This window comes from Teleopsis dalmanni, chromosome 2 (genome assembly GCF_002237135.1).
Source record: "Teleopsis dalmanni isolate 2A chromosome 2, ASM223713v2, whole genome shotgun sequence".
NCBI classification, from domain to species: Eukaryota; Metazoa; Arthropoda; class Insecta; order Diptera; family Diopsidae; genus Teleopsis; species Teleopsis dalmanni.
In genome coordinates, this window is record NC_051847.1 from 60,308,271 (window position 1) to 60,334,806 (window position 26,536).

The 26,536-nt window shown below is 29.9% G+C and overlaps 1 protein-coding gene across 3 annotated transcripts; it reads right to left on the reverse strand.

Annotated features, from left to right (window-relative positions):
• Window positions 1-3,123: 3,123 nt before the first annotated feature.
• Window positions 3,124-7,692, reverse strand: LOC119680811 (interaptin). Of its 3 annotated transcripts, XM_038093803.1 has the most exons (4): window positions 6,879-7,692; window positions 4,787-6,803; window positions 3,901-4,078; window positions 3,124-3,801 (listed from the first exon to the last, which is right to left on the reverse strand). In XM_038093803.1, exons 1-4 carry the CDS (start codon window positions 7,651-7,653, stop codon window positions 3,238-3,240), a joined length of 3,534 nt encoding a protein of 1,177 aa, XP_037949731.1. In that variant the 5' UTR covers window positions 7,654-7,692; the 3' UTR covers window positions 3,124-3,237. The 3 variants fall into 3 exon arrangements, with proteins under 3 accessions (XP_037949731.1, XP_037949730.1, XP_037949729.1); XM_038093802.1 differs by having other exon boundaries at window positions 3,901-4,075; window positions 4,787-7,692; XM_038093801.1 differs by having other exon boundaries at window positions 4,787-7,692.
• Between the last annotated feature and the right edge of the window lie 18,844 nt (window positions 7,693-26,536).

Sequence of the window (26,536 nt, forward strand, 5' to 3'; positions counted from 1 at the left end):
CCCGCTTTATATACTTTAACTTTATATACTACACTCAATGTAGCTTTTCATGGTTAGTCTCCTACAACGATATACGGACAACTACTACTCGTCATTGATAACAAAGCTAGGGGGGTTCCAGAACATTCAACGATTCTATGAAATAAACAATCCGATAAATTTGCCAGAAAAGAGCCTTTATATTAATATAGCGAAAGTAGGGTCCATATTCCCCTACTTAGGCTATTACGCGAATATGAGGTAACTTATAAATATAGAAGTTATTTGCCATATAAGCAATTATAAGAAAATAGTTATTTAAGAAATTCGCCGGAAAAGGAGTCTTTTTAATTATATAATAGTAGAAGTATGAAAATGTGAAAGAGAGTGTTAAGAGATTCAGAAAGATAAAAAAGATTCAGTTGAAAATGAAGATCCAAGCATATTGCCTTCATATCTAATTTACTTATATCTATCCATTTATCAAAGAAGGAATCTTTCTGATAAACTGAACTGATACTAAAGTACCATTGAATATTTGGACCATTTTATCATGGCTACATTGCATATACAATATATATTCCACAATTGCAATAAACAAACAGACTACTGATGGCATTTCCTTTTTCACTGAAACTATTTTATCAAAAATATTCTGCTTTTTAGATTTTCAACTACTTTCTTTGTTAAAAGAATAATAAATTAAACAAAAACGAAGTGTCAATAAATAATTATAATTAAAAGTACTTTCGAAAACATTTACTAAAAGTTAATAAATTCCAAGATTAAATTATCTATAATTGCTTTTAGAATTTTAATAAAATTATATATGAAAAAGAAAGTCCTTTAATAAAACTCTTTGCTCCCCATTCTTATTTAGGTATTACCTTTTTACTGCTGATGTATACTTTTTTTTACCTTGGAAAATTTTTTCACTTGACATTAAGAACTGTTTGCTATTTTCATTCACAATTCAATAATTAAAAATTGTAATTATACACAAAATATTCAAATTGCATGCGATTTTGAAAAGTTTTAAACACATTCGAATCAAATCAGAGTCACCTTTTCGAGGACGAGACGAGGACATAAATTTTGCATTTTGATTGCGAAAGTTTCCTTTAAGCACTGAAATTTAAGGAACAAAAACAATTGCTCCAAATCACTGCTCGTAATCAAAACAGCATATGTCACCAGTTATAATCTCAGATTTATATACAAAATTACTTCTTCCCCGTCCCTCCTCTACACACACATAATAAAAAGACGCCCAGGGCATATTGTCAACACACGGGGGGAGTGATTAAAATCAATGAATATGTGATATGCAAAAAGTTTCGCTTCAAAACACAAGTTCGCGCGATATGCGAACACGAAGTGTTTAATGAAACAAAAGGTGTGTGTTTAAATGCGAAGGAGTAGGGGGAATGGGAAGAACAGAAAATGGATATTTACTCGTAAAAATAAAGAAAACTTACAACGAAAGCGTTATCCTTCACTACACCAAGGAACGATTGAATTTCAACAAAGAGCCTTACTTAAAATTTATTTTTACGATTATTTGAATAGTCTTTAACATGGCAGATGGATGGAAATATTTCGTAAAGATTTATCAAATCAATTTATTATTTAATATGATTGAAATATCGAGTATACATACTTAATATGATTTACTGGTGCTGTACAGTTTCTCTACCAAACTGTATGTATTGTTTTATGTATTGGTTGCACTGCAAGTAAAGTGCATATTGCCTATCAGGCAGCTAAACGTTGCATTAGTTTATGTTTGCCGAACAAATAAGGCTGAAATAATAAGTGTTTTATATTTAAATAATAAGTGGATTGAAATAATAATTGTATTTGACAACTTTTTCTGCAGCAAATTATCGAATACGAGGCTATCTGAAAAAAGCATCAAGTTAGTCTTAATCGAATTCTTTTCTTATGACTATGTCACAAAATTTTTACACTACTAATTCTAACGATCAAAGGCCACATAATACTTGCCGTCATTAATCCAAACCTAACAAACTTACAGATTACATCCAATCTGTTTAGAGAAAGACAATACTATACAATACTTTTGTCGCATCCTCCTATGCCTTAGACTTAAAGTTCTTGAGTCCGATGTTTTAAATAGCTTATATATCAGCTCCCTTTGTCGTCCAAATACCCTCTTATTTTTGTGAAATATAGAAAGAAAATTTACAGTATAGTAAACTTTTACAGTCTAAATTATGTATATCTTTGAACAAATCACACCATAAAGTTAATTACAGTGAGTTATACTCGTATATATTAGCTTTTAATATGTTCTTTTAAAAAATTTAAAAAAATATAGTGTAGCGATATTTTCAAAATTAAAAAGAGAATGTTTAGCAACCATAATATCTCATAACGAAAACTCAATTAATCTTACTCATATCTTCATGAAGGTCGAAAATATATTGAAGAATTCCAACGATTCCTTTGAGGATGAAAACGTGGATAATATTGGACGGGTTGCACTTACTAGTAAAAGAATTGCTATAACAGACAGTGAGGAACGTCAATGATAGTAAAAAGGAAAAAATTAAACAGACCGCATTTGCTAGTAGAAGAATAATTATGAAGAAAAGAGCTATAAAAATCAGAGTATAATATAGCTCAAATGTAGCCATTTTTAGAACATGAAAGGTTCAGAACATGAAATTAGAATATAATATATGACTCATAATATATGATATAATATATGAACCAATTTTAGAAATATTAAAGTCATGAAGAGGAAAATACTTGAGCAGTAAAGTTTGTACCGATTTGAATTGGATAAGATACTCAAAAACTCGTTGCTAAGTATGATATCACTATGATTGGGCAACAAACCTATTGTCGAAACGTGACACAATAGGACTGTTCTATATTTTTCACACTTAGAAAGGGATAGAGAATATCATTTTTAAACATATATACGGGTAAATAAGATATTAGCGAAAGTATGGAATGAGTTGATTAAAGTTGGAATACCTAAAAAGCATTCCAGCAATGTTTCTTAAAATTGATTACTTCTTGTCACGATTGTGCTAGAGAACTACTACGGCATATAAAAATTTAATATTCAAAAATATGTAAACAAATATATTTTTTTAAAAAAGTCACATAAAATAAATGTCAAATAAATGTCAAAAAACGAAAACTTAATAGCAAATATATAAAGTAAACTGGTACAGAATATATACATCAAATATCACTATATCCATAAAAAATAAATATATCCTTTCATATTTGATCTTCTTCGCTGGCTTCTCTAAAAAGTTCAGAAGTCTTCAAAAGTTTTAAGAATGCTGGCGAAAAATCAGTTTTCATTTCCTTAAGCAAATCTAATTCATTAGTATCTGCTCTAATCTTTTGACTATCAATCGAATTCCGTTTACGTCTCTCTAACAGCACATCCTGATCCACTTTCAATTTATGCAAACTCAAAAGATTGCTGAGTAAATCATCACGTAGTTCAACCACCTGATCTTGATCTTCCTGTGGCAATTCTTCATATTGTTTTAATAATTTTTTTACTATTCTGGATTTTTCTTCAATTTTATTTGGATCTAATGAACGTATTTGTTGTGCAAAATCTGCATCAGTTTCCCTATCGGTATTATCACGTTTATCGCGACCCTTCTCATTTTCTTTTGAAGTACGCAAGATCAATTCGTAAAACTCTACTAAATCCGGACGTAATGATACACAAGTATGAGCACGTACTTCTTGATCGACAATACTGTTAATGGTTTCCATCACCTTCTTCAGTAATCTTTCTGTTTTCTGTACTTCCATTTCATTGTCCTTTAAATGCAATCATAAAACAGTGTTAAGTTGCAGAAAAATTTAAAGTGGTGCTCGAATGATAATTTATTTATTTGTGAATTGTTATAATATACTTACTTGATTTCTTACAGGATACAAACTGTCCATTTGTTTTTTTATAAACCTATTACGCCTCAAGCTAGGCCAGAGTACTTTCAGTTTAGGATTTGTACGAACCATACTAAATACGGATTTTACAACTTGAGTGGAAACTTTACCATTCAGCATACCCTCAAGTGGATTGTCATCATCGCTGCTTAATAAAATATTAAAAAAATTTATATATATATAATAAAAAAAGATTTTGTTTCATTTTAATCATGGGGAAGATAGTTTTGAAAAATAAATAATAATAATAAATAATAAATAGAATTAAATAAAATAAAGTATAATTAAATAATATAAAAAAATTAAAACAAATAAAATACAATCAAATAATATATAATAAAATAAAATAAAATAAAATAAAACATATTAAAATATAACAAAGAAATTTTATTTTGTTTTCATATTAATGCTGAGAGAATTTCGAAAAATAAATTATGAATAAATAAAATTAAATAAAATAAAAAAAATAATATAATAAAAAATTAAACAAATTAAAACATAAAAAAGAGATTTTTTATCATTTTAATATTAGTACGAAGATAAGGAAGATTATTACTAACAGCGTTCAAATATTGTATGACTTCATTGTAATATATAATATCTTATACGTATATAAAGTATAATTTAAATTAATATTTCTGAAGAATAAATATTTTCCATTATTAAAAATTTTACCTTAATAATTTTAATTTAAATACACTTAACTAACAAACACAATTAAAAAAAAATATAATTACAACAACAGTTTTTTAAATATTTTAAAATAAATCGATTATTACCAAATTGCTTACTAATTTTTATATTTAATACAAATTAACATCAGTCAAAAATTAACGAAACCAGACACTATACTCACCAATCTGATTTTCGCTTATTATTATTGTTATAACGCTTAAGGTCTCTTCTGTTACGTTCTTCGATATGTCCTGGTTCCACATTAATTGTGCCGTTACCAAAATAGTTTTTCGCTTTTTGATCACCCAGAACGCTTGCATTAATTGTAATATTAAGCTTCATCATATCCTTCTTATTCTTTGCATCAGATGTTTGATCTCCTTGATCAGGTTGATTTGGCTGAGCAGCATTATTAGTACTTTCTGTTGGCACAGCCAATACGCCAATATTTATTACTTCCTCCTTAGGCGCATTACTATCTGAATTCTTGCCTTCATTTGCTTTACCATCTGACTTGGCTTTAGCATCTGACTTTGCACCATTTTTATCGTCTTTCGTGTCTTGTTTTGAGTCTGCTGCAGATTCATTTGCCTTTGCTACACCTTTTAAAAATTTTTCTAAACTGGCAATGCTTGTGCAATTAAGTATCTGATCACCTAAAGATAGCACTAAGTTTTTATCCTTTTCCTTTTTTTCGCTTTTTGCACTGCTACGTTTACCTTCGTCTACAAACTTTTGATTGATATTAGAGACATACTTGCTGAGATCATCATCCAACTCACCACCCATCGGAGCATTGGTATTTTTAGAAGCTGCTTTATTATTGTTTTCATTCTGGTCGTACCATAAGTTATCAAATTTTGAACCATCAAACTTAGCAGCATTTTGATCCTTTTGTTTAAGATTGTCAAACTCTTCATCGAACTCTTTGGCTTTTTCACTTAAATCATATGGTTTTTTTTTACGTTTTCGTCGTTCCTGTTGTACTTGTCTTTCTTGTATGTCCTGTCTTTTTTTATGTTGCCGTGCTTCTTCTTCTCTATGTCCGGCGCCCTGCCGGTATTCAGCCAATTGATCGGCATACTTATGTATAGCACTGTTATTATCTTCTAATTCATCGAAAGCGGGTACCTCGCGTTTACTTATCACATGCGCTACTGTTGTATCATTAACGTCTGCATCTTTTGTATTAGTTTTGTGTATGAAACGTTTAACTCTTCGCAAAGGAATAGTGCTATCCACATTTATGTTATTCTTTTTTTCTATATTTGCTAACACATTTCGAATATTACTATTCTTCGTCGATCTTCTAAATCGTAGAAATTCACTATCTTCATTAGTTTCAAAACTATCGAAGTCTCTATTATCTCTAATTAACTCATCTTCAGAAAATACATGTCGCCTAGATCTTCTCAATATTGGCCTCTTATAAGGACCAATATTATCCAAGGTCATTAATTTCCAAGCATCACCGTAATTTTCATCTCGTTTGGTCTTTTTTGAATTCTCACTTTCTTCACCTATTTGATTTTCAAGCGAGGTATCAGCAAAATTTTTATGTAGTAACTCATTTTGCCGATACCTTCTACTGTTTTCTACATTTTCTGTACGCTTGAATCGACTTCCTTGTTCTTCAGTAATATCGTCATTATTGTATGAATTCACCTCATTAGTTGCTTTCTTTTGTTCATCCTTACTGTTTTTCACAGGAGTACAACGTTTTTGTTTCTGTTCACCAATATCAATTTCTGGTTGTTTTTTAATCTCTCCTTTTGCAACATTGACCTCGACATCTTCCGACAATGATGCCGGATTACCTTCTTCTAAATGACTTTCCACCAGATTTGCTTCTTCGTTTACATTTGTTTTTTCTTTCAAATTTGCGTTCATATTAAATCTCACACTATCGCTGTCATGAATACCTTGCTTTTCTTCTCCTACAAGCTGATTATCACCCGAAATTTTCACCAGCTCCGGAAATTGATTTAAACGTTTGAAACGTATATAATCTTGATTATTGACGCCATTAACATACATCAATTTCTCTATTTCATCCAAGGCATCTATATTCTTCCGTTTATTATCATCTTCCTTTAGTTTAGCACTCGATCCTTTTTCTAAACGCTTGACCACATCATCTATGAACATTTCATGCCTGACTTCACTCAAAGAATTGCTTGGCAAAGATGGACCCATACCTTTACGCATTAAACGATGACTTGTTTTTAATTTAATTTCATTCATAGGATTAAAATTATTGGAAGTATAGCTACGTTTATTAAAGGTATTCTTCCAGCCGGGCTTGATTTTCTTCTTCTCTGCCGCATCTTGCTCCACTTTTGATAACTTGTAATTTGCTTCATGTGAATAATCAATTTTATTCGGTTCATAGGAAGTAACACTGGGAAAATGTATATTTTGTATTGTTCTTTCATAGGAAAATGGATTTGGATCAACATATTCTTCATCTTCTTCTTTCTTTTCTTTCTTTTTCGGCCTAAAATTCAGAGTTACATCTTTTTCAATATCGAAACTATTTAAAGGGTTCGTAATGCTAAATAAATCAGTATTTGCTCCACGACTTTCTTGATGTTTCGTTTCAAATGGACTTGCTAAAATACTATCAATATTATCTGTGTAATCTACACTAAAGCTTTTTTGATTCGATTTTTCAATATCATTGAATATATCGTTAATATCAGTTTTCTTTTTTTTCTTCTTGTTTGAGTAGTTCCAATTGCTAAAACCATCGCTGTTTTTAAGCTCTTTTGCACGAAGCTCACGATACCAGCTATCACCATTTTCCAAATCATCTGCAATATTGACTTCTCGTTCAAAATTTGCGAGCAGATCATCAATCGTACGTCGTCGCTTTCGCAATAATCGATCATCATGATCTCCAACTATACTCTTAATGTCTTGTAACTCATTTTTTGCTTCATCGAAAGCTTTGTGAAAGTCTTTAAGTTGATCACTAATTGCAGATATCATACATAAACCGAAACTTAAGAACAAAATTGTAATTATAAATTTATCACAATAAAACATTTCATACTATTCAGTTGTTAGAAAAATCCATTTTGAAGATTTATGTTTAAAAGATTAATTTTTTTCTTAAATATTTAATTTTGAACATTTAGACAGTAAAGAAATCTGTTGCTATTTTTATATCTGTTAGGATTTAATTATATTTTTTTGAATGATATGCATATTTATTCGAAGCTTGTTACATATGTCAATGGAACTCTTATTACAGTGGATTATCCAGTTGTCACAAACACTATTGAATAAAATTCTTTAGACGCTAACTCGAGTTTAAAAAGGAGAAGAAGAAGAAAGGGGGCATATGTTTTTAAACTTTCTGAAATCCATTAATATGAGTCTTTACTTTACTGGAACTAAATAAATTTACCAATTTTGGCAGTTATATAATAAACTAAGATAAGTATCAAATTATTAAAAATATGACAAGAGTCATGGTATAAAGATGTTATCAAATTACTAAAAACATGACAAGAGTCATGGTATAAAGATAAATAAACCCACTATTTCCTAATAAAATAAATGAAAAGGTAATATATGAATAACTAGAGAACATATGCTAACTCTATATTTATATATTGCATACGAAACTTCATTGCCAACTAGATCCTACCTCTTTAATACATTTTTATGAACGCGGTCTTCACTACTGACTCATTAGGCAGTCTCCAAGTGACTGCTTGACAAATTATAGGATGAAGACTTTCTACCTTCTTCTGACACAAGAAAATCTGATAAGATGTAATGAGATAACTAATATTCTTTCAATTATACACTGTATTCTGTCACATATAAATGTAATTTTTTCCGATAAACATTAATTCGAATTGACCTATAAAAAAACTCAGCAACCTTATCTTGGTATTCTCGTAAAGAAAGACGCTTGTTTATATTTTTATGGAATTCTCGAGAGAGTCGGACAATTACACAGCAGATGTTCCAGAGTTGCTTGTTGCATTTCCTACAAGCATCGCTAAAAATTAAGTTCTCTACAGTTCTAAATGAAATAATATTTTCAGTTTTTGTCGTATAAATATCTACACATGATCCTAGCACTTCTACAGGTGGTTAAGTTTCGCTATCTTTCCTTTACTTTCCTTTACTTGTCAAGCGTTAGTCCAGGAGTTTATGTATCTGTTTTAGAGTTCTGAGTACTTCACTTGTTTTTTCCTCTGAAATTCTTGTGGCAGTTTTAGCAAATGCATCAACTGTTTCATTTCCTTCTATGCCTTTCCTTCTATGCCTTTCCTTCTATGCCTTTATAACCAGGAATTCGGTATATACAAAGTCTGCGGTTGCAGACCAGTCTGGCTATAGCTTCCTTGCATCTACATCATTTTTGGATGTTGACCAGTTTGATTTAATTGCTTTAATAGCTTCTTGGTTGTCCACAAAGAAATTTATGCAGTAGTTTTTTGTTTCATCCATACACAGGAGTTTTGCTGCCTTTTTAACAGCACAAATTTTTGCTTTGAACTCGCTAGAGAAATCAGGAAGTTTGACTTCCTGTTAAACTCCTAAACTCGCTGTAGAAAAGTTTATGCTCAATTTCGCACAGTAGACGCAAGCTCTACGAGTTGGCGACGACTACCGCATTAGAATGAACCACGCGCTGTACGAGCTTTATCACGACATTGATATAATTCAGCGCATTAACATCCAGCGGCTTCGCTGGCTTGGTCATGTCGTGAGAATGGATGAAGAGGCTCCGGCAAAAAAGGTGTTTGAAGCAGTAGTTGGCGGAAGAAGACGTAGAGGTAGACCGTGTCTCCGGTGGAGTGATCAAGTTGAGGGAGCACTAACTGGACTTTATATACGAGACTGGAGAAGGCGCGCACGCAGCAGAGGCGCCTGGGGAGACATGCTGCGTCAGGCCGAAACTCGGTAACGGGTTGTTATGGCCACATAAGTAAGTAAGTAAGACGCCAGCTCCCACTCCTGCTTTCATCTCAAAAGTTCAAAAAATAACATATAATAATTCTATATAATCGTTCTAATATAGCACAGTTAGTGAATTTGTTCATAAACTTTCACAGAAAACTCACAAAACTTGAAGTTAGTATAATACAAGTGAAGTACATCTTTGGGTCAGAGCCAGTATATTTACGAATTATAAACTATAAGAAAGAATTCGAGAAGACTCTAATGGTGATGAATATGTGGCAATATGCGAAAAAGGTAGTTAATTATTCAATTCAAATTGAATTAATTAAAAATAAAATCGTATTAAATTTTACTGTTTAAAAATATATTCTATTCAGAGACAAATTTTATTTAACTTTAAGCAACAGGTATTTTATTGTAGTATTAAAACCTACGCGATTTCTTAGTTTTAAATCCAAACTCCATTAACTCTACTCAGATACACAAATAACTCTAAATTTTTGAATGAACTTATATTAAATTAAAAATTTTATTTCATTTTATATAATAAATGAATAGTAATTTTTTTGATAAATTTTTAATTGAAACTTTCTTCTTATTTTAGTTTTGATAAGCAACAGGTATTTTTATTTTCGCAACTTTGTATGTTAGGTGCCCCGAGCCTCTGACTCAATACAAACTGTTGAATTTAAAACTTTGACAATGCTTCCGCAATGTGGTTTAAACAATGGTACAACAAAATATTATTTTGTATTATTACACTTTTGAACAGAAACTCAAAAACTTTGAAGGTGCATAGATTCAAATATAGATATTAACTCCATCCTGATAGTGACAGCAACTTTTGTTTGCAACAACTTTATACTACGAGTACTAACTACGTGTATTTTTATTTTAACTTCATTCGATACCGAACTCGTATGTTTCGTTTGGTTTTACTTTCATTTCCGACATATGCTTGAAGTTGTCGCCGCATAACAACGTTTCCTTATTTCCTTTAAAGAGTGTACACAGGATAGGATCCTATCGAATAGGTATCAGGCGCTAGTTATGAAACATGATATGCTTGTTAGGCTGGAAACTGATTGCCATTTGCTGTTTAACACTCTGAACAAATATTGTCAATGATAAATGATATTCAAAAAAAGTTTTTTTCATTATAATTTCTTATTTCTATTTTACATCGAACAATAATCAAGGCAAACAATCGCCTACAACTCACACATGCCACTCTCATAGGTACTACATATATGGCATATGAAAGTTTCATTTGATTTCTATACAATATACAATTTTTAACAATAAATATATTACAGCCTATGATTCAAAGTGTCTACAGGCCCATCCAGCTACAAACATCAAACGCGTAACTTTTGTCAGGATTTTTATTTCCTGTTTTTGTCCTATTATTTTTATCCTTTTTCTTCGTCTAACTTTTATCGTATGGAAAATGATAAACTTGCTGAAATGTAAATGTTTTATTTCTGCATTAATAAGTTTTCAATGCAACACAAACTTTAAATAAGTTTGGAAACAATAAAATGTTTCTATTTTGTAACTTCGTCTCTTCGCCTCTGCGCCTCTACGGCTCTTCCTCATTAATTTCATTTGAAATTGTAGTTAAAATGGAACAAAACATCCAAACAATGGCACGCAGTGCGTATGAGCAACGTTAATTCGATTGTGCTTAAGTGACTTAATTAAAATCATCAAGTAGGAAAGCGATTGGAAAGTGATGTTTTCAACTTTTGTGCTAACACGATTAAATTTCATTACATATTACAGTATCAAGTTCTGATTCCTCACAATGTACATAGAACATACATTTCAATCAATTTGTACGTCAACTATAATATATGTAATGTAGGTATATTGTATTGTAGCGTTGTACACATTGTTCATATGAAAGTTTCAATGGAAATTTTGTTAAGAGCAGCTAACAAGGTTCTTCTGAACAATAAGTTTTCCATCGTCAAGTGTGTAAAATAATAGAAACTTAATAAAACCTTTGAGATTATCTCAAATCGTATACTTGACAGATATTTTATTAATAAATAGGTTAGTGAATACTAACCTAAATATTGTAATTAACAATTATTTTGTAATTATTATTTCATTAGAACTTCTACAAAGATAATTGAATTTAAATAAATTACAAATTGAAATAAATGAATCTAATAAAATGGCAACGATATAGTAAAATAGTAAAATAATATAAAAAAGTCTTAGGCTAGAAGAACTAGAAGTTAAAAAAACACGCAAAATTTTAATTCATAATAATTTTCTTTATTATCGCTTTCAAAGTACTCTCCTCCTGCGGCAATACATGCATGCCAACGCTTGATCTAGTTTTCCATACAAGTTTTAAAGGCCGCCGAAGGTATTGGCTTTAGTTCACGCAGCGAATTCTCTTTTATGGCCTCTATGGTCTCAAAACGCGCTCCTCGCAATGACAATTTGAGTCGGAGGAAGAGGAAAAAGTCGCACGGGGCCATTGATGATATTGGTGGAGCTTTTGGCCAAAAACTGCGACACAACCAACGCTGTGTGAGCCGGTGCGTTAGCGTGGTGTAAAATCCATGAGTTTTCCTTCCATAAATCTGGCCTCTTTTTGCGTCGTTTTCTGGCCTCACGCAAACGTCCTCACCATTTGACCATCCGAAAGAAATTCATAGTGCACCACACCACAAATATCGAAGAAAACAGTCAGCATAACCTTGATTTTGGACCGACTTTGGCGTTCTCTTTTCGGTTTCGGCTCACCTTCAAAGCACCATTCGGTATTCGGTCGATAGATCCATGTCTCATCAACAGTTTTGATGCGTTCGATGAATGTGGGGTCACTATCTACATTGGAAATCATCTACATTCCAGATTTCATATGAACCACACTTTAAAAACTATTTCATTTCTGTTTTTATGCTGTAAATGATTTTCAATCATTCAAAAATCGTTTAATTTTTTTTCTTCATGGGTTTATTTATTAAATCTTTCTAAAAAGAAATTGACAATAATTTTGTTAATTTTAAAAAACTAACATGTATGTTATTGAGCTAAGGTATTCATATTTATCAATGATTTTCTTTTAAGGCGGTTTAGTGCAATTACCAAAGATTAATGTCGAACATGAGGATTTGGATGCGACTTGAGTGTCTCTCTGAATTCGTTTTTTTTTTCAAGGATTTAACAATTTAAAAATATATATCAATTACAGAACAATATCAGGTAAAGTTCGGCGAAACCTTTTTTTTACTGTGGAATTTAAAGTCAGCACACGTAAATGAAAAACAATTGACAAATTTTTCGTTTGCGGTAAACGAAATATTTTCAGAGTGCATTTTTACTTATATCATATACTGCCTTAATGATCCATCTTTTGTATAACCCTTCACATTAAGAGTGGTCATAATAAACGTAAGAATTTGTTTTGTCACTTGCTTGGAATGCAGTTTTTACACATACCCCAACTAATTCAAACTCTTCCATTTAAGATATTATTTACACATATATTGAAACAATTGAATAATTTTATCTAAAATAAAGATTTTTAATAGAAAAAGTCTGAAAGTGTCAGAATATGTATGTGATGGTGTATCTACATCAGTTTACACTTAGAAAGTTACTGCAATTTTACCTCAACTTTTTGTTGCATAGAAGAAAATCCTTTGGAACATCATGTTCATGCTTGTTGTATTGTTGGACAAAACTTTCTTTCTGAAAAATAATTTTTTTTTTAAAGAAACATTATATTTTACTTAGACTACAATGTATATTTTTTTCAATTTCCTAAAAGTCCCCTTTTTATTTTGCACTATTTAATTTTATTTTTATTCAAGTGAAAAAAAGTATGAAATCATATTTTTGCCTAATGGCAGCAACTAAATGCATTCTTGTTATATTTCAAATCTCGCATTTCGTTTCGAGGACATTTATTTTCAGCAATTTGGACATTTCTTCATACTTTTGTTGTCTTCCTAGAGACTCATCATCGGCGTGTCATGTTGAGAGTTCCAGCAAATAAAGTAAAATGTGATGTAATATTCTTTTGTTGCAAGTGAGGCATGCTTATAAAGAAAAATTAACAACAACAACAAAAAACTTAGTTATAATAATGAAAAATATTAAATGAGAAAGAAATACGAACCCAATTTTTTCAAAATATATTTTACACAAATGTTGCTTAAACAGGCAAATCCAGACATTCGTTACACCTAACAAATGAATTTCAGAAATTTATTTTTATTTTTAATATTTTTAAAATATTTTTTATATATTTTTTTTTTATATATGCTTGGGTATGCGCCGTTTTTAGCTGCAGGCTCAATAAGTGTCAGGAATAACAACCAAGTTGAGTTTGGTTGAAATCTCTAGGCAGAACTCTAGACAAACAAGGTTTTTAATATTTGAAAAAAAATTAAAAAAATATTTACCTTATATTTCGCTTTCATTAAATTGTCGCTCAAATAAAGATAAAGTAATTAAATATTTTCTTGAATTAATATTAAATATTTATAATAGCCCTTAATCAGTTAGTTACGCAGTATATAATGCATACAGAGAGAGAGGGAGAGAGATTACCAAGTGTATTTAAATTAATGTATGTATGTAAAGTAAAATATCAATAAATTCAACATTGTTTGGACAGTTTATGAGCATTCAGGGTCGTTACATTTAAATATAACCATCAACAATTCACTCACCACAGATAGACAGACACAAATAAGTTGCAAGCACGATACACGATACACATTCACTGCATTTGAATTGCTTCGCTTTATTGGTCCTACAATGAGCAAATGCTGCACATGTTTCGACAGGATATTTAAACAGTCATTGCATATCCGTGCACAGTCAAAGTCTCAAATATTGCATAATTTATGAACCAAATTCATGGCATACACAGCGTATACGTTAACATCTCAAAAACAATGAGTGCAACGACACTACCAACACTGCCAGCAACGGCAATGGCAACGGCTATCGCAACGAGTATTCAATTTTCAACCATTTTTCCGTCGATGGCATGTTGCATTTCTTGATTTAAATGCAATTCAACTGAATGAAAAACGAAATGCCATTTTCAGCAAATGGCCAAAAACCGAAAAATATACCAGAAATTCTTTTATTAAAACCAAATTTGTTATTTTCTAATACCAAATTCGAAGATAGAAAATTGCGAAACTGCTGAGTGCATCACATTCACACGTGCAACATTCCAGTTTCTTCGTAAGTTGCAGATCCTGACTTTTCTTCTACTTTCATTTAAAATTTAATGCTTTCTACACTTTAACAGCATTCGTCTTGAAATTTATGTGACACTGTTTGCCAATTGATCAAATTAAATATGTATGAGTTACAAATACTCCTATACCAACAAATCTAACGTAAGCGCCTAAATGTATGCAACGTTCAATTGCAGCAAAAAAAAAGTAAATGCACATAAAGCACACGTTTGCAACATTCAATTTTCGTTTCGTTTCGGTTCGCTTTTATTTTTGACCACAAAATTAAATTCACTTACACTTTTTTATATTTTTTTCCATTTTTTTATTTTTATAAAAAAATAATATTACATACTTAAAAATAAGTACTGCTCAAACTACAAATATCTTCTGGATCTATTTAAATGTGCATTCCCCTGGTTTCTGTAGCACCGAACTACGAGTTTATATGTGTAAAGTAGTTACTTACTTAAGATAAGAATAAACGGGGTATTAGCTCTCAACGGAGCGGAGCACTGGGAATGATTGATCTTTTGTGTTATTTTACTTACTGTAGTCCTCTTCTCCTTGTGAAGCATAAGGCCTCTATATAAAGTAGTTGGGTAATAATATGAGGAGTTACAAATGAAACATAATTTTTAATAAAATATTGTAATTAAAAACTACAGAAGTTCGGTATTAATGAGAATTTGGTTATTATTCATTAATAATAATCCATTAATAATAATACTGTATTTCAACAGCTTAAACAAGAATATATAGCACTGCTCGAACTGACATTTATTTTTATATAGCTTTTAAATAACTTTAAATACTATCAACAATGCATTTTTATAATGCATATTCTATTTCCAAACATATATATGAAATAGAGATTATAACAATTGTGGGAACTAGCATATGAAAAGATCAGAGCAGACAACCCTGAAACTCAAGCCGCAGCCATAAATGAGTTTTTTGGGTGAGGTGAGAGAAGATTTTTAGTAAAGGAGCAGTCGTTATATATATGTATATATATGGTGGAACGTTGGCCCCACTGAAGTGAAGGATTAGTCGAAGTAGACCATGAAACTACTTGGGTCCTTTTTCGTCCTTCGATTCTCGGATGTTGTTATTGAGTTAAAGCTGGGGTGGCTTCCGTTCGCATAACTACATATTTTTTTAATGCAAGCAGCTCATTTAGCTTGAGTTTTCCTGCCAAGTCATCACCAACCCAATGGTGGCCCAAGACAGTCTTCCTCTTACTTGCCAGTGCTGGGCATTGGCACAATATATGTACCGCCAGTGGCGGAGCTAGACCAACTCTGGACGTCGGCGACATTAGAATTGCGAGCCCCTTTTATAATCCAGTTGCAAAAGTAAATAAGTTACATTCACTAATATCACAAAGCATGATTGAAAGTTTTATTGCAAATCAAAATAACATAAACACAAATTATAATAAATGAATTTTCCAACTTTTAGCTTCACTCATTTTTTATTAAATTATATCATAATTTGCGCCAGCTGCTATTTTTGCTTCAGTTTATAGAATTTCCAATGGAGATAGTCTCTCTTGGATCATCATACTTTTCTAGTACATCTTAATCAATTTTAACTTTGAGAAGCTTCTTTCCGTCGAAACTATACTGACTGGAACTGTGAACATGAAACTGGTTACTATATAAACATTCGGAAATATTTCGAATATGGTTAATGCCATCATCAAACCAAATTGTTAAAAATATTTATTAAGTGCGAGGCCCCTATGGGCTCGAGGCATAGTCTAGACATAGTCTGCAAGTGTCTTCCTCAGCAAGAGTTATCTTTTTGAGGTGATACTTGAAGTTGCCATGAGCAGTCGTTAAAAGATAATTATATTTTGATTGTAATCAATACATTCATAAATTTGTTAATATTACTAAGACTACCAGTTTTCTACATAGTTTTCTAGATCATTCATTTCTCACATTTTCTAAACGAATCTTACGTTATTGTGGTGTTTCGTTTTTCAATTAAATTAAATTGTCTGCGAGCTATTTTTTTCATATACCAAGTTGAATTGTATAATGTCTAAATTTCTAATGTGACTTGCTTGCTGAACTCTTTTGGTTCGAACCCATTTATTGCACTCTTGATGCGTTCTTTTTTAATAGCGTTTTTCTTTTATATTCTTGAACAAACGCGAGTTAGTGTCTAGAACACTTTCACTCAATAGGGTCTGTGACCACTTGGAGGATTCGCTGTAACAGGGGGTGATAAGAAGAATTCTGATAATGATTTATTCAGTTAAATTTACACAAGTAAAGTTTGAAGACCAGTATATTTTCCCAACAGAACATATATTGCATTTGATTTGAGAGCTTACAATTCGGAATTAGTATGCACATCCAGAGAATAAAACAATTTTAGCTCTCTGTCTTTGATAAATCTATTTTTGACGTAGACAATTTTTAATAAGATGGATTTTTGCACTAATTGAACATCTGATTTGGACATTCACATATATCTGTCTTCAGTGTGTTTTGGATATATTAATCATATATTTTTGATTGAGTTAGAACTTTTTAGCTAAAAACTTATTTTAAATTATATGAAATTTTTTTTTCGGACTGATAAAAAATCTATTTTGGACAAACACAAATGTTTATCATCACTGGATTTGGAAAATACTACTTATGAATTTTTATTTGGATTATAAACTTTTAAGTAAAAACTGAATTAATGTGTTTTCAATACGGAGAGTTTTTGGATTACTCAAATATCTCTTTTGGATATTGACAAATATCATTCAATAGTGATATTTGAAAATAATAATAATTTTTTTTTTGCCCGGGAAATTTTTAAACAAAATTGTAATTAAAAATGAATTTTTATTAAGATGAATTTTGGACTAAATAAACATCTGTTTTGGATATTCACAAATATCTATTATTAGTGGTTTTTGGATATTTTCGTTATTTTAGCTAATAGCTTTTTTTTGAATTAAGTAAATTTTTTGGATTGATGCAAAAACCTGTTTTGGACATATACACAGTGAACTCTTAAAAGCTACCAGTTCTGCACTTTAAGTTCAATTTTAACTTTTTAACTAAAATTTTAACTATAAATGTATTTTTAGCATGGCAAAATTTTGGACAGATCATCTATCAGTTTTGGACGAATATACATATCTAACATCAGTGGACTTAGAAGTTATATATTTTCGATGGGATTATAAATTTTTAACTAAACTCTTATAAAAAGGTGTTTTTAATAAGACAAATTTTTGGACAGATCATCTACCTATTTTGGACGTTCACAATTATCTAATATCAATGTTAAAGTCTGTTTTGTTTTTTAAGAATGTTAACTTTTATTTCGTGCGTTATTTTTTAGTATAATTCTATACGTATTTCGACAAATTCGCTTTTGCCTTCATCAGGAGGATTCCTAAAACAGACTTTAATATAAATTTCGACGTAACAACTCAAAAAATTAATAACAAAATTATAATATCAATGGTCTGTAGAAATATTAGTGGTTTTAATTGTGTGTGTATAATTTTTCGACAACGTCAGTTACAGTCCCAAAATTTCAAATATATACGTCAATAAATATATACAATCTCATCTCAATACATATTGAGTATATATGTAAATTATTGATTTTAATGTCAAAGCTGAGCTTTACAAAGTTTTTAGTTATTTTGTTTTACTATTTAGGACTTCAAATTTCTATACATTGTCTTCCCATAAAGAAAAAAGTGCTTATATTTCAAAGTACAAAGATTTTCCATTATTTTTTAATAAAGAACGAACAATGTAAGGCATAAAGAATTACAGAAATTAAACAGCAAAGCGAAATGCTTATATCGCATACGTGCCAAAAGGATACATTATTACTTCATAAACAAAAGGAGAAACAAAGACATCTAAGTCTGAACTTTTCATGTAACTACAAATGTTAAAAGTTTGATATTTTTACTACAGAATTTATTTACCCCATTTCCTGCTACCCCACGCCAAAAAAAAAAAGCAACACCCTGCACCCACAAATATACACAAAACTTAGCGTAAAATTTCATTACGAGTCGTTTTTTTCCTTAATCTTACACATGCACGTCAAGCGCAGAACCATTGTTACACTAGCCGCAAATATATTGCCTTCTGAGCAACATATTGTCCTGGCCTGGATAGTCCTTGTACACAAATTAGTTAAATCGCATGTCCTTGTATGTTTCCTTTTACCATGTCCGGCATTTATATTCTCATAAAACACTAACGCCATTTAGTCAGGTCACAAGTAAATTAATTCGATAATTGACATCCGGCGGAAGTGCTCATCGTTTATTTTGCCACTACTTAAAGTAGCTAAGGCATTGAAGGATACTAGTTTGTGTCTGTGAGTGTGTGTGTGTGTGTTTTATGTGTGTTTGTGTAATTGTGTAATTGTGCTCGTTCCTTATGCCAATGTCAGTTTCCAGCTCATTCTTTTCCGTTTTATTTCTACTTCAATTTTATTTTTACTGTTGATGTAAAAAATAAAAACTTTGTTGCGTGCACCTTTTTATATATAAAAAAACAAAAACAAATACAAAAATTAAATTTATACGAAAATAAAATAAAATAAAATTTTTGCTTCCAACCTTCTATCATTGCAGCATTCACCCTGCAACAGACTGCCACTCTGCCACTCTACCACTCTTCCACTCTTCTCCGTTGTTCATTTTTTACGACATTTTCTGGAGTTTTGTCAGCAGCCAAAACTCGCAAACGGAAGCTGCTCATACAAGCGCACATAATCACTTTTCATAGTTTTGCGAGTGGAAATGATTTGTTTATTCGGTTTTGTCGGAATGACTTTCGGTGGCATAAGTTTCACTAAACTTATTTGATTTTAGCTTTTTAGTAAATGAAATAAACAAAATTGAAAAAATATTTTGATATCTTAATAGAGTTGAAGTTAAGTACCCACAAACTTAATGTTGATTAAAATAGGCAATGGATGAAAGGAGTGCGGTATAGAGATGTATGATAGATAAATAGTTGAGTTATACTTCAGTAAGTTTTATAAATATATTAGTAAAACTCATCTAATTATTTATTTATTATTCCACAATAGTATTGAAGTTTAAAAAATTAACTATTTACAATGATTAAGTAACTTATATAGCTGTAGTTTATGCGTTAATTTTAATTAAAAGCACAGCAAGTGCAATGGTTGTTTAACACGGTTAGAATTTAGCATGTTTGTATTTAGCAAGAGTGGGCGTTTAGCATTTTTAGGATTAAACAATAAAAATTGATGAAACTTAAAATTTGGAAAACGTAAATAAAGTATATTGTGGTTAATGCACGACTCCATAGTTCAAAGTTCACAGTTCATGGCCTATGACTACAAATCTATTTCAAATGGAAAAGGTTAACTAGTGTGGTAATTAAAATATTACACATCAAAAATATTATTTTTAATGTTTCATATATATTTATTTATTCAAATATTTAAACATAATTATATTAATGTAATAAAATTTTTAAACCACAAAAAATCTATCAAGTTTTAAATAAATGAATCATTGGACAACTGTATCGACTATCGTCAAATGTTCATAACCAGTGCAAATTCGACGATATATAAAACTCTTTATGTATATTTGCAGCATACAAGCAACTTTAAGTAAATATACAGAAATATTTCCCACATATAATAATATTTAAATTAGAACAACCAACAATTGAAAATGATTCAGTAAGTTCATATAGCTGTAGTTTATGTGTTAATTTTGATTAAAAGCACACCAATTGCAATGGGTGATTAGAATCATACGACAAAAACTAATAAAACTCAAAATTAATATATGAAAATAATAATATAATTTAAGTATATGAATACTTTATGTCCACAGGTCCACAGTTCAAAATTAACAAGGTTCAATACCTGATACTTGCGGTACAAAAATTATATCTGGACAATTAAACTAACTCACTTTGCAAAGACCACTGATGATGGACATTTCGCAATATCAAAATCACCTGTATTGCACTGCCAAAGAATTGACGTGATTAATAAATTACTTTTGATATTTGAAATCGATTTAAAAATATCTTCACCATTATCATCCTTTTCGATTTAAAATAGATTTTTGTCATAAAAAATGTATCAAACTGAAAGAGGCATATGGCCAAACATAACTTTAAAACTAAGGAAACATTCAACTAATGAATACGCCTTACTATAGTGATTAGATGCTAAGCTTAAGTCTAAAAAGATATGTAATCATTAATTACTATCGATAATAATTAATTAGCATTAGTTTAATGGAAAATCAAGAAATCGTTTATATATTAAAAATGAATTCAATATTTTTAAGGTTGATTTTTTGTCGAATGTGACGCGTATTATGACGAGAAGAAGACTAGATGGGTTTGAAGAATATTGAAGAAAGTACAACAAAAATTTGATTGATTTATTAAAATTTGGCTGACCATACAACGCTGTTTCGAGTATTGCCAATTACTCATTATCAGTGATCTTAGAAAATATTCTAATTACATATTATTTAAAAAGTTTATAGTCCGTATATTAGAACATGTGTCTGTCAAATAAGAAACAATAATGAATCTTAAGGTTAATTTTTTCTTGCCGATAATGGCGTGTCTTTTTATGACGAAAGAAACTATTTAAAAGTTAGACGGATTCGAATAGCAAAGAAAGGACAAACACAAAATTTTTTTATTTTTAATTTATTGAAATTTGGCTGACCATACAACGCTGTTTCGAGTATTGCCAAGTACTCTTCATCAGTGGTCTTTGGAAATAATCGAATTTTATTTAATTAGTTTATAGTCCGTATATAAATTGTTCAGACTGCAAGTGCCAGGCTTAGAACTCGTGCCTGTCAAAAATTGAATCGTGTTTTTCCACAAGTAGGTAAGACAAACTTTCAATGCTCAATTTTCAAATTTTATGAATTAAATATATTTATATAAAGAATGAATATATTTAGCTAAATATCTAACTCACTCACTATTGCAAAATATTTTGATAATGAAGAAGAAAGCAATCTAGAAATCATGAAATTTTTAATTATAACTAAATTAGATTAGGTTTTAATGAAAATCCTAAAGACCCTATTACACATATTGCTCATTGAAAAATATAGAGGGTTCCAAACAATTTGGAAGCTTTAATAAGACTTAAGATTCCTTTTTAAAAAAAATGTCTTGTAACTAACTAAGTTCCTCTAGAATGTGAATCTCTAGCATGTTTAATCATCACTCACATGCGCTCAATAATGATTAAAATAAATATGTAATCGCATTAACATTTCTGAGGTCCTGTTTATACCATCTTCAGCAAGACAAGGTTAATTTTGTGTCTAGACTCGTAACTATTAAAAAAGTGTTCAACCAACGCTAGATTGTGGAGATTAAAGAGTAATCGAAACAGTCGTTAAGTAATATAATCTTAATAAGTAGACTTTTATTTATTTTAAAAAAAAGTATGACGTTAAATAATGATTTAGGGCTATGATATTTCTATACATTTTAAGTAGAACTACTTGTCATTGAACAGTTGTAGAAACAATGTATCAAAAATGAAAGAATTGTTAAAGAAATTCAGACGCTGTCTGCTGGTATCTCTGTAGATTGTCAGTAGAACTACTTCTTGTCGTTCAGCAGTTGTGGAAATAATGCAGGAAAAAAGGAAGAATTTTGAAAAAGTTCAACACACCAAAATTTCTGCTATCAGCTGGTGACGTCATCGCTTTTATTTTATGGGATGTCAGGGCCATGTTACTGATAGACTACCTTGAAACAGGGTACACAGTAACTCGAGTAGACTACAAAATTTCACTTGATAAATAAAGCATCGAAATTATTAAAAAGGTTTCGAATAGTACTAAATTGCAACAACAAAAATTTTTATTATTATTTGATATATTTCATTATTTATAAATAATTTTTTTAAGTTGCGTGTACCAAGAGTTGAACTCATACCCCGCCAAATTTAAAGCTTAAAGTCAATGTTTATAAACTCAAAACGTTATTACTGAAAAACTTATTCAAAATAATTTAAAAATTATAGTAAATTTTTATATTTAAAAAATATAATTGTGACTTTTTATTAATCACACATAAATTTTCATATCCTTTAACACGACAGACAAAATTGCAGCTCTGAAGAATGTAACGTCTAAGTGGATTAAAGCAATTTTTTTTTAACATTCGAAGTGCAAATATTTGCTATTAAATCTAATATTTTAGTGAAATACCACAACAACGTTGCAATGTCAAACTCTTGATATTGCCTTTAGCGATAATCCATTTCATATTTGCAATTAAATGCTGCAGAGTAGTTGCCTCTGCTCCCTCATCAGTATTTCATTACTTTGTTTCCACTTTCCGGCGGAACATAAACCGTCGCTGCACTTTTGTATGAAAATTTTAATTAAGCAAATTATTGCATTCATAATTAAATTTCGGGGAATGCATTTATGTTGCTCGTGCCGTCAGGGAAAACACTGAATTCTTTTATTTTCTAGCTTGCGTTATTGCATTTAATTTTATTTGCATGCATATTTGTGCGTGAACGCAGTGAAAATATTGCATACTCAGTATCCTTTAACGAGTATTTAACTGCTTACATGGTATTTGCATCCATAATCCAGTTCGTATTTATGAAGCAGAGATTCATTTTGCACTTGCGGGTACTTTAGCCATAAAGCGCTGAACATCCACCAGAAACCAGCGATATTTGCCACTTGTTGGCAAGGATCGAAACTGTTGAGTGCAAGGATTTGGGTAAATGCCTGTCCTCACTGCATGCTACCTGCCGAACATATTGTTTATTGGCTGCAATTGACGCCATAATTACGAAATTTTATTGAGGTTACATAGTTAAGCGGTAAATAAATAAACACGCAGCAGTTCTTAAAGGATTATTTGGGAGATTTTTTTTAATTAAGTAGCTTGGCTGAAATACAAAATAAAACTGCTGACTGTGATGTCGATAAAAATTTTAAATACTTACCTGCTGACAGATAAAAAACAAATTTTTCATTTAACTTTAAAATAAATAATCATATATTTTCGACATTATTAAATGCATAAATAAAAGTAAGCCAGTAGTTATTATGAAATCGAAGTCATTTTAATGAAATCCGATATTTAATTTACCCAAATCAATAATCAGATTTTTTATATCATGATTTAATTGCCTTTTTTTTTTTTAATTGTTAGTTTAAGTAAATTTAATTCTATAGAAACTTAACAAAAACGCTACAAAACAAAAAAATAATACCACAAAATCAAGTTCAGCCATTGGTACTTACAGTCTCAAACAATTGTTTATAAATAATTATGTATAGGAAATAATTCCAAGCCCACTAATGATGAGTAGTTGGTAATACTCAAAACAGCTGTATGGTTAGCAAAAAATTCAATTAATTAAAAATAAATAAAATTTTGTTGTTGTTATTTCACAACTGTTCCATAAACACCACTCCATTGACAACCAAAAAGTTTTTTTTGGCAAAATAGACGTTAAAAAATAATGTAATGCAATATATAAATATATATATATATATATATATATATATATATATGTATAAGGATTTATTTTAAGGTTATGAAATCTTTCTTCATTAAGTCTTGCTAGACTTATCATCCTAATATTTAGGATAAACAACGCAAAATGAAACAATACTAGCACAACTTAATCTGAAAATAAAAATATATACTTGTTTCTAATTCGAAGTTCTGAATTAAATCTCGATAATAAAATTCTCTCCTACAAAACTATTATAGTACCAATAATAATATGTACCGAGGTATATAAAGTACAGTTTTGGTTCACAAGTAATGGAAGGCTTTGTATCTAAAACGATTAGATTAATTAACAGTTCCTCTGGTTTGTAATTTTGAATTGTGGTTATAAAGATTTAGATTTTCCTCACATAAAATATGTAATTTGGAATGGCAATTCTAAATATTTAAAAAGTTTGAGTGCAGCATTATTGGAGGAATCTGAAAATATAAAAACAATGCCAAATATATATACTTAGAATGTCCATTATTATTATTAGTAAGTTATTAGTTATTAGTTATTAGTAAGACTACCTTAATGGAATTTCTTAATCTAGCTAGGTTTGAGCAATTGAAAAAGACAGTATTCTGTTGTTTCTATTTGCTTATCTTTCCTGTGGGTCTCCATGTCCAGTTGAAAAAGATACACAATTTTTCGGATTATCGCCCATAGTCTACGTCAGGTTAAGTTACGTTACAGTGGACGCTTTGTGTCAAAACCCCCAAAATTTAAATCTTTTCCTAGACAATGATGGACACTAATACAGAGGTACCACCCAAAGTGATGTGTGAGAGCCGCCAAGAGCTTTGACACTTTCATTTTGGCTCTTCCAACTATTATGTTCTCATAGCGCCTGTGACTTCTACACATGGTATTTCCGTACGGATCTGTCTATTCCAAAGTCTATATAATTATATTGTGGTAATCCAAGATGCATTATGGTAATCCAAATTATTTTAAAAACTATTCTAAAAACTCTCTTTTGAAATTTTTTATTTTTAAGTAGCAATTAATGGTGAATATAAGTCAAAAATAAAAATAACGATTTTTGATGTATGATTTAATTTAATTAATTTCAATAATATAAATATTAAACAAAGACTTCAAATTATTTGCTCGTAAATATAAATTGTTTAACCGGAAATCTGAGTTCATTTTAATTTTCTACTATTTAGAGAGCCTGAGATATTGTTATTTAAATTAATCTAAAATGCAAACCTCAAAACCCTATAGACCACATCTACAGGAGAAAAAACTTATAAGTTATTGTCCCGAAATATACGTAAATTTTAATTTTCAACTATTTAGAGAGCCTGAGGTATTGTCATTTAAATTATTCTAAAAATTTTAAAAACCCTATGGACAAAATCTTCTAGGAATAAAATTTGAAAATATTTTCCCGAAATACTTTAATTTTCTACGATTCAGAGAGTCTGAAATATAGCAAAATTAGTGTAGAATGCATATTCACAAAATCTTATGGGCCCGTATCTTGTGAGAAACAAATGTAGAATTATTTTCCCAAAATACGGGTTTTATACTTTTTGAGCGGAGCTTATAAAGAAAAAATTACACTCAAATCGGAGGTAATGATACTATATTCCCACCTGTTTGTAAAGTAATGACCTGACCGCATTTTTTGGAAGTTTGTTTAAAAAATAGATAATTACACATGAAGTCATCTCTAATTGATACATAAATTGCTTATAATAAATAACATATTAATTATAATTATTTATTACTTTACTTTTGGATCTTTTTCATTTTATTATTAAAAATAATAATTTTTTGCTAAGGAAACTTTGATATGGACAACTCTTGAACGTAATTAGCAAAGGCATATCATATATTGTTTTTATTTGATCAGCCTTTAGTTATTACCATATACGTTATGTAGTCTGCAGGTTCCATCATTGCGTTGGATATATCTTTTCTATTATCTTCGCAATATCTATTCGCTATTGAGTGCTGAGTATAAAAAAAGTTTGTTCAATTATTAAGAAAATTTAATTTTAATTTAAATTTATATATATAAATAATATATAATATATGTAATATAATATATATAATATATATATATTATATATTATATAATATATAATATATAATATATAATATATAATATATATTATTATATATTATATAATATATAATGTAATAAATTTTATTTTTTAATAAAAATATTTACTGTTAAAAAAATGTTTCTTAGATCGTGCTTTTTATTGTCGAATATT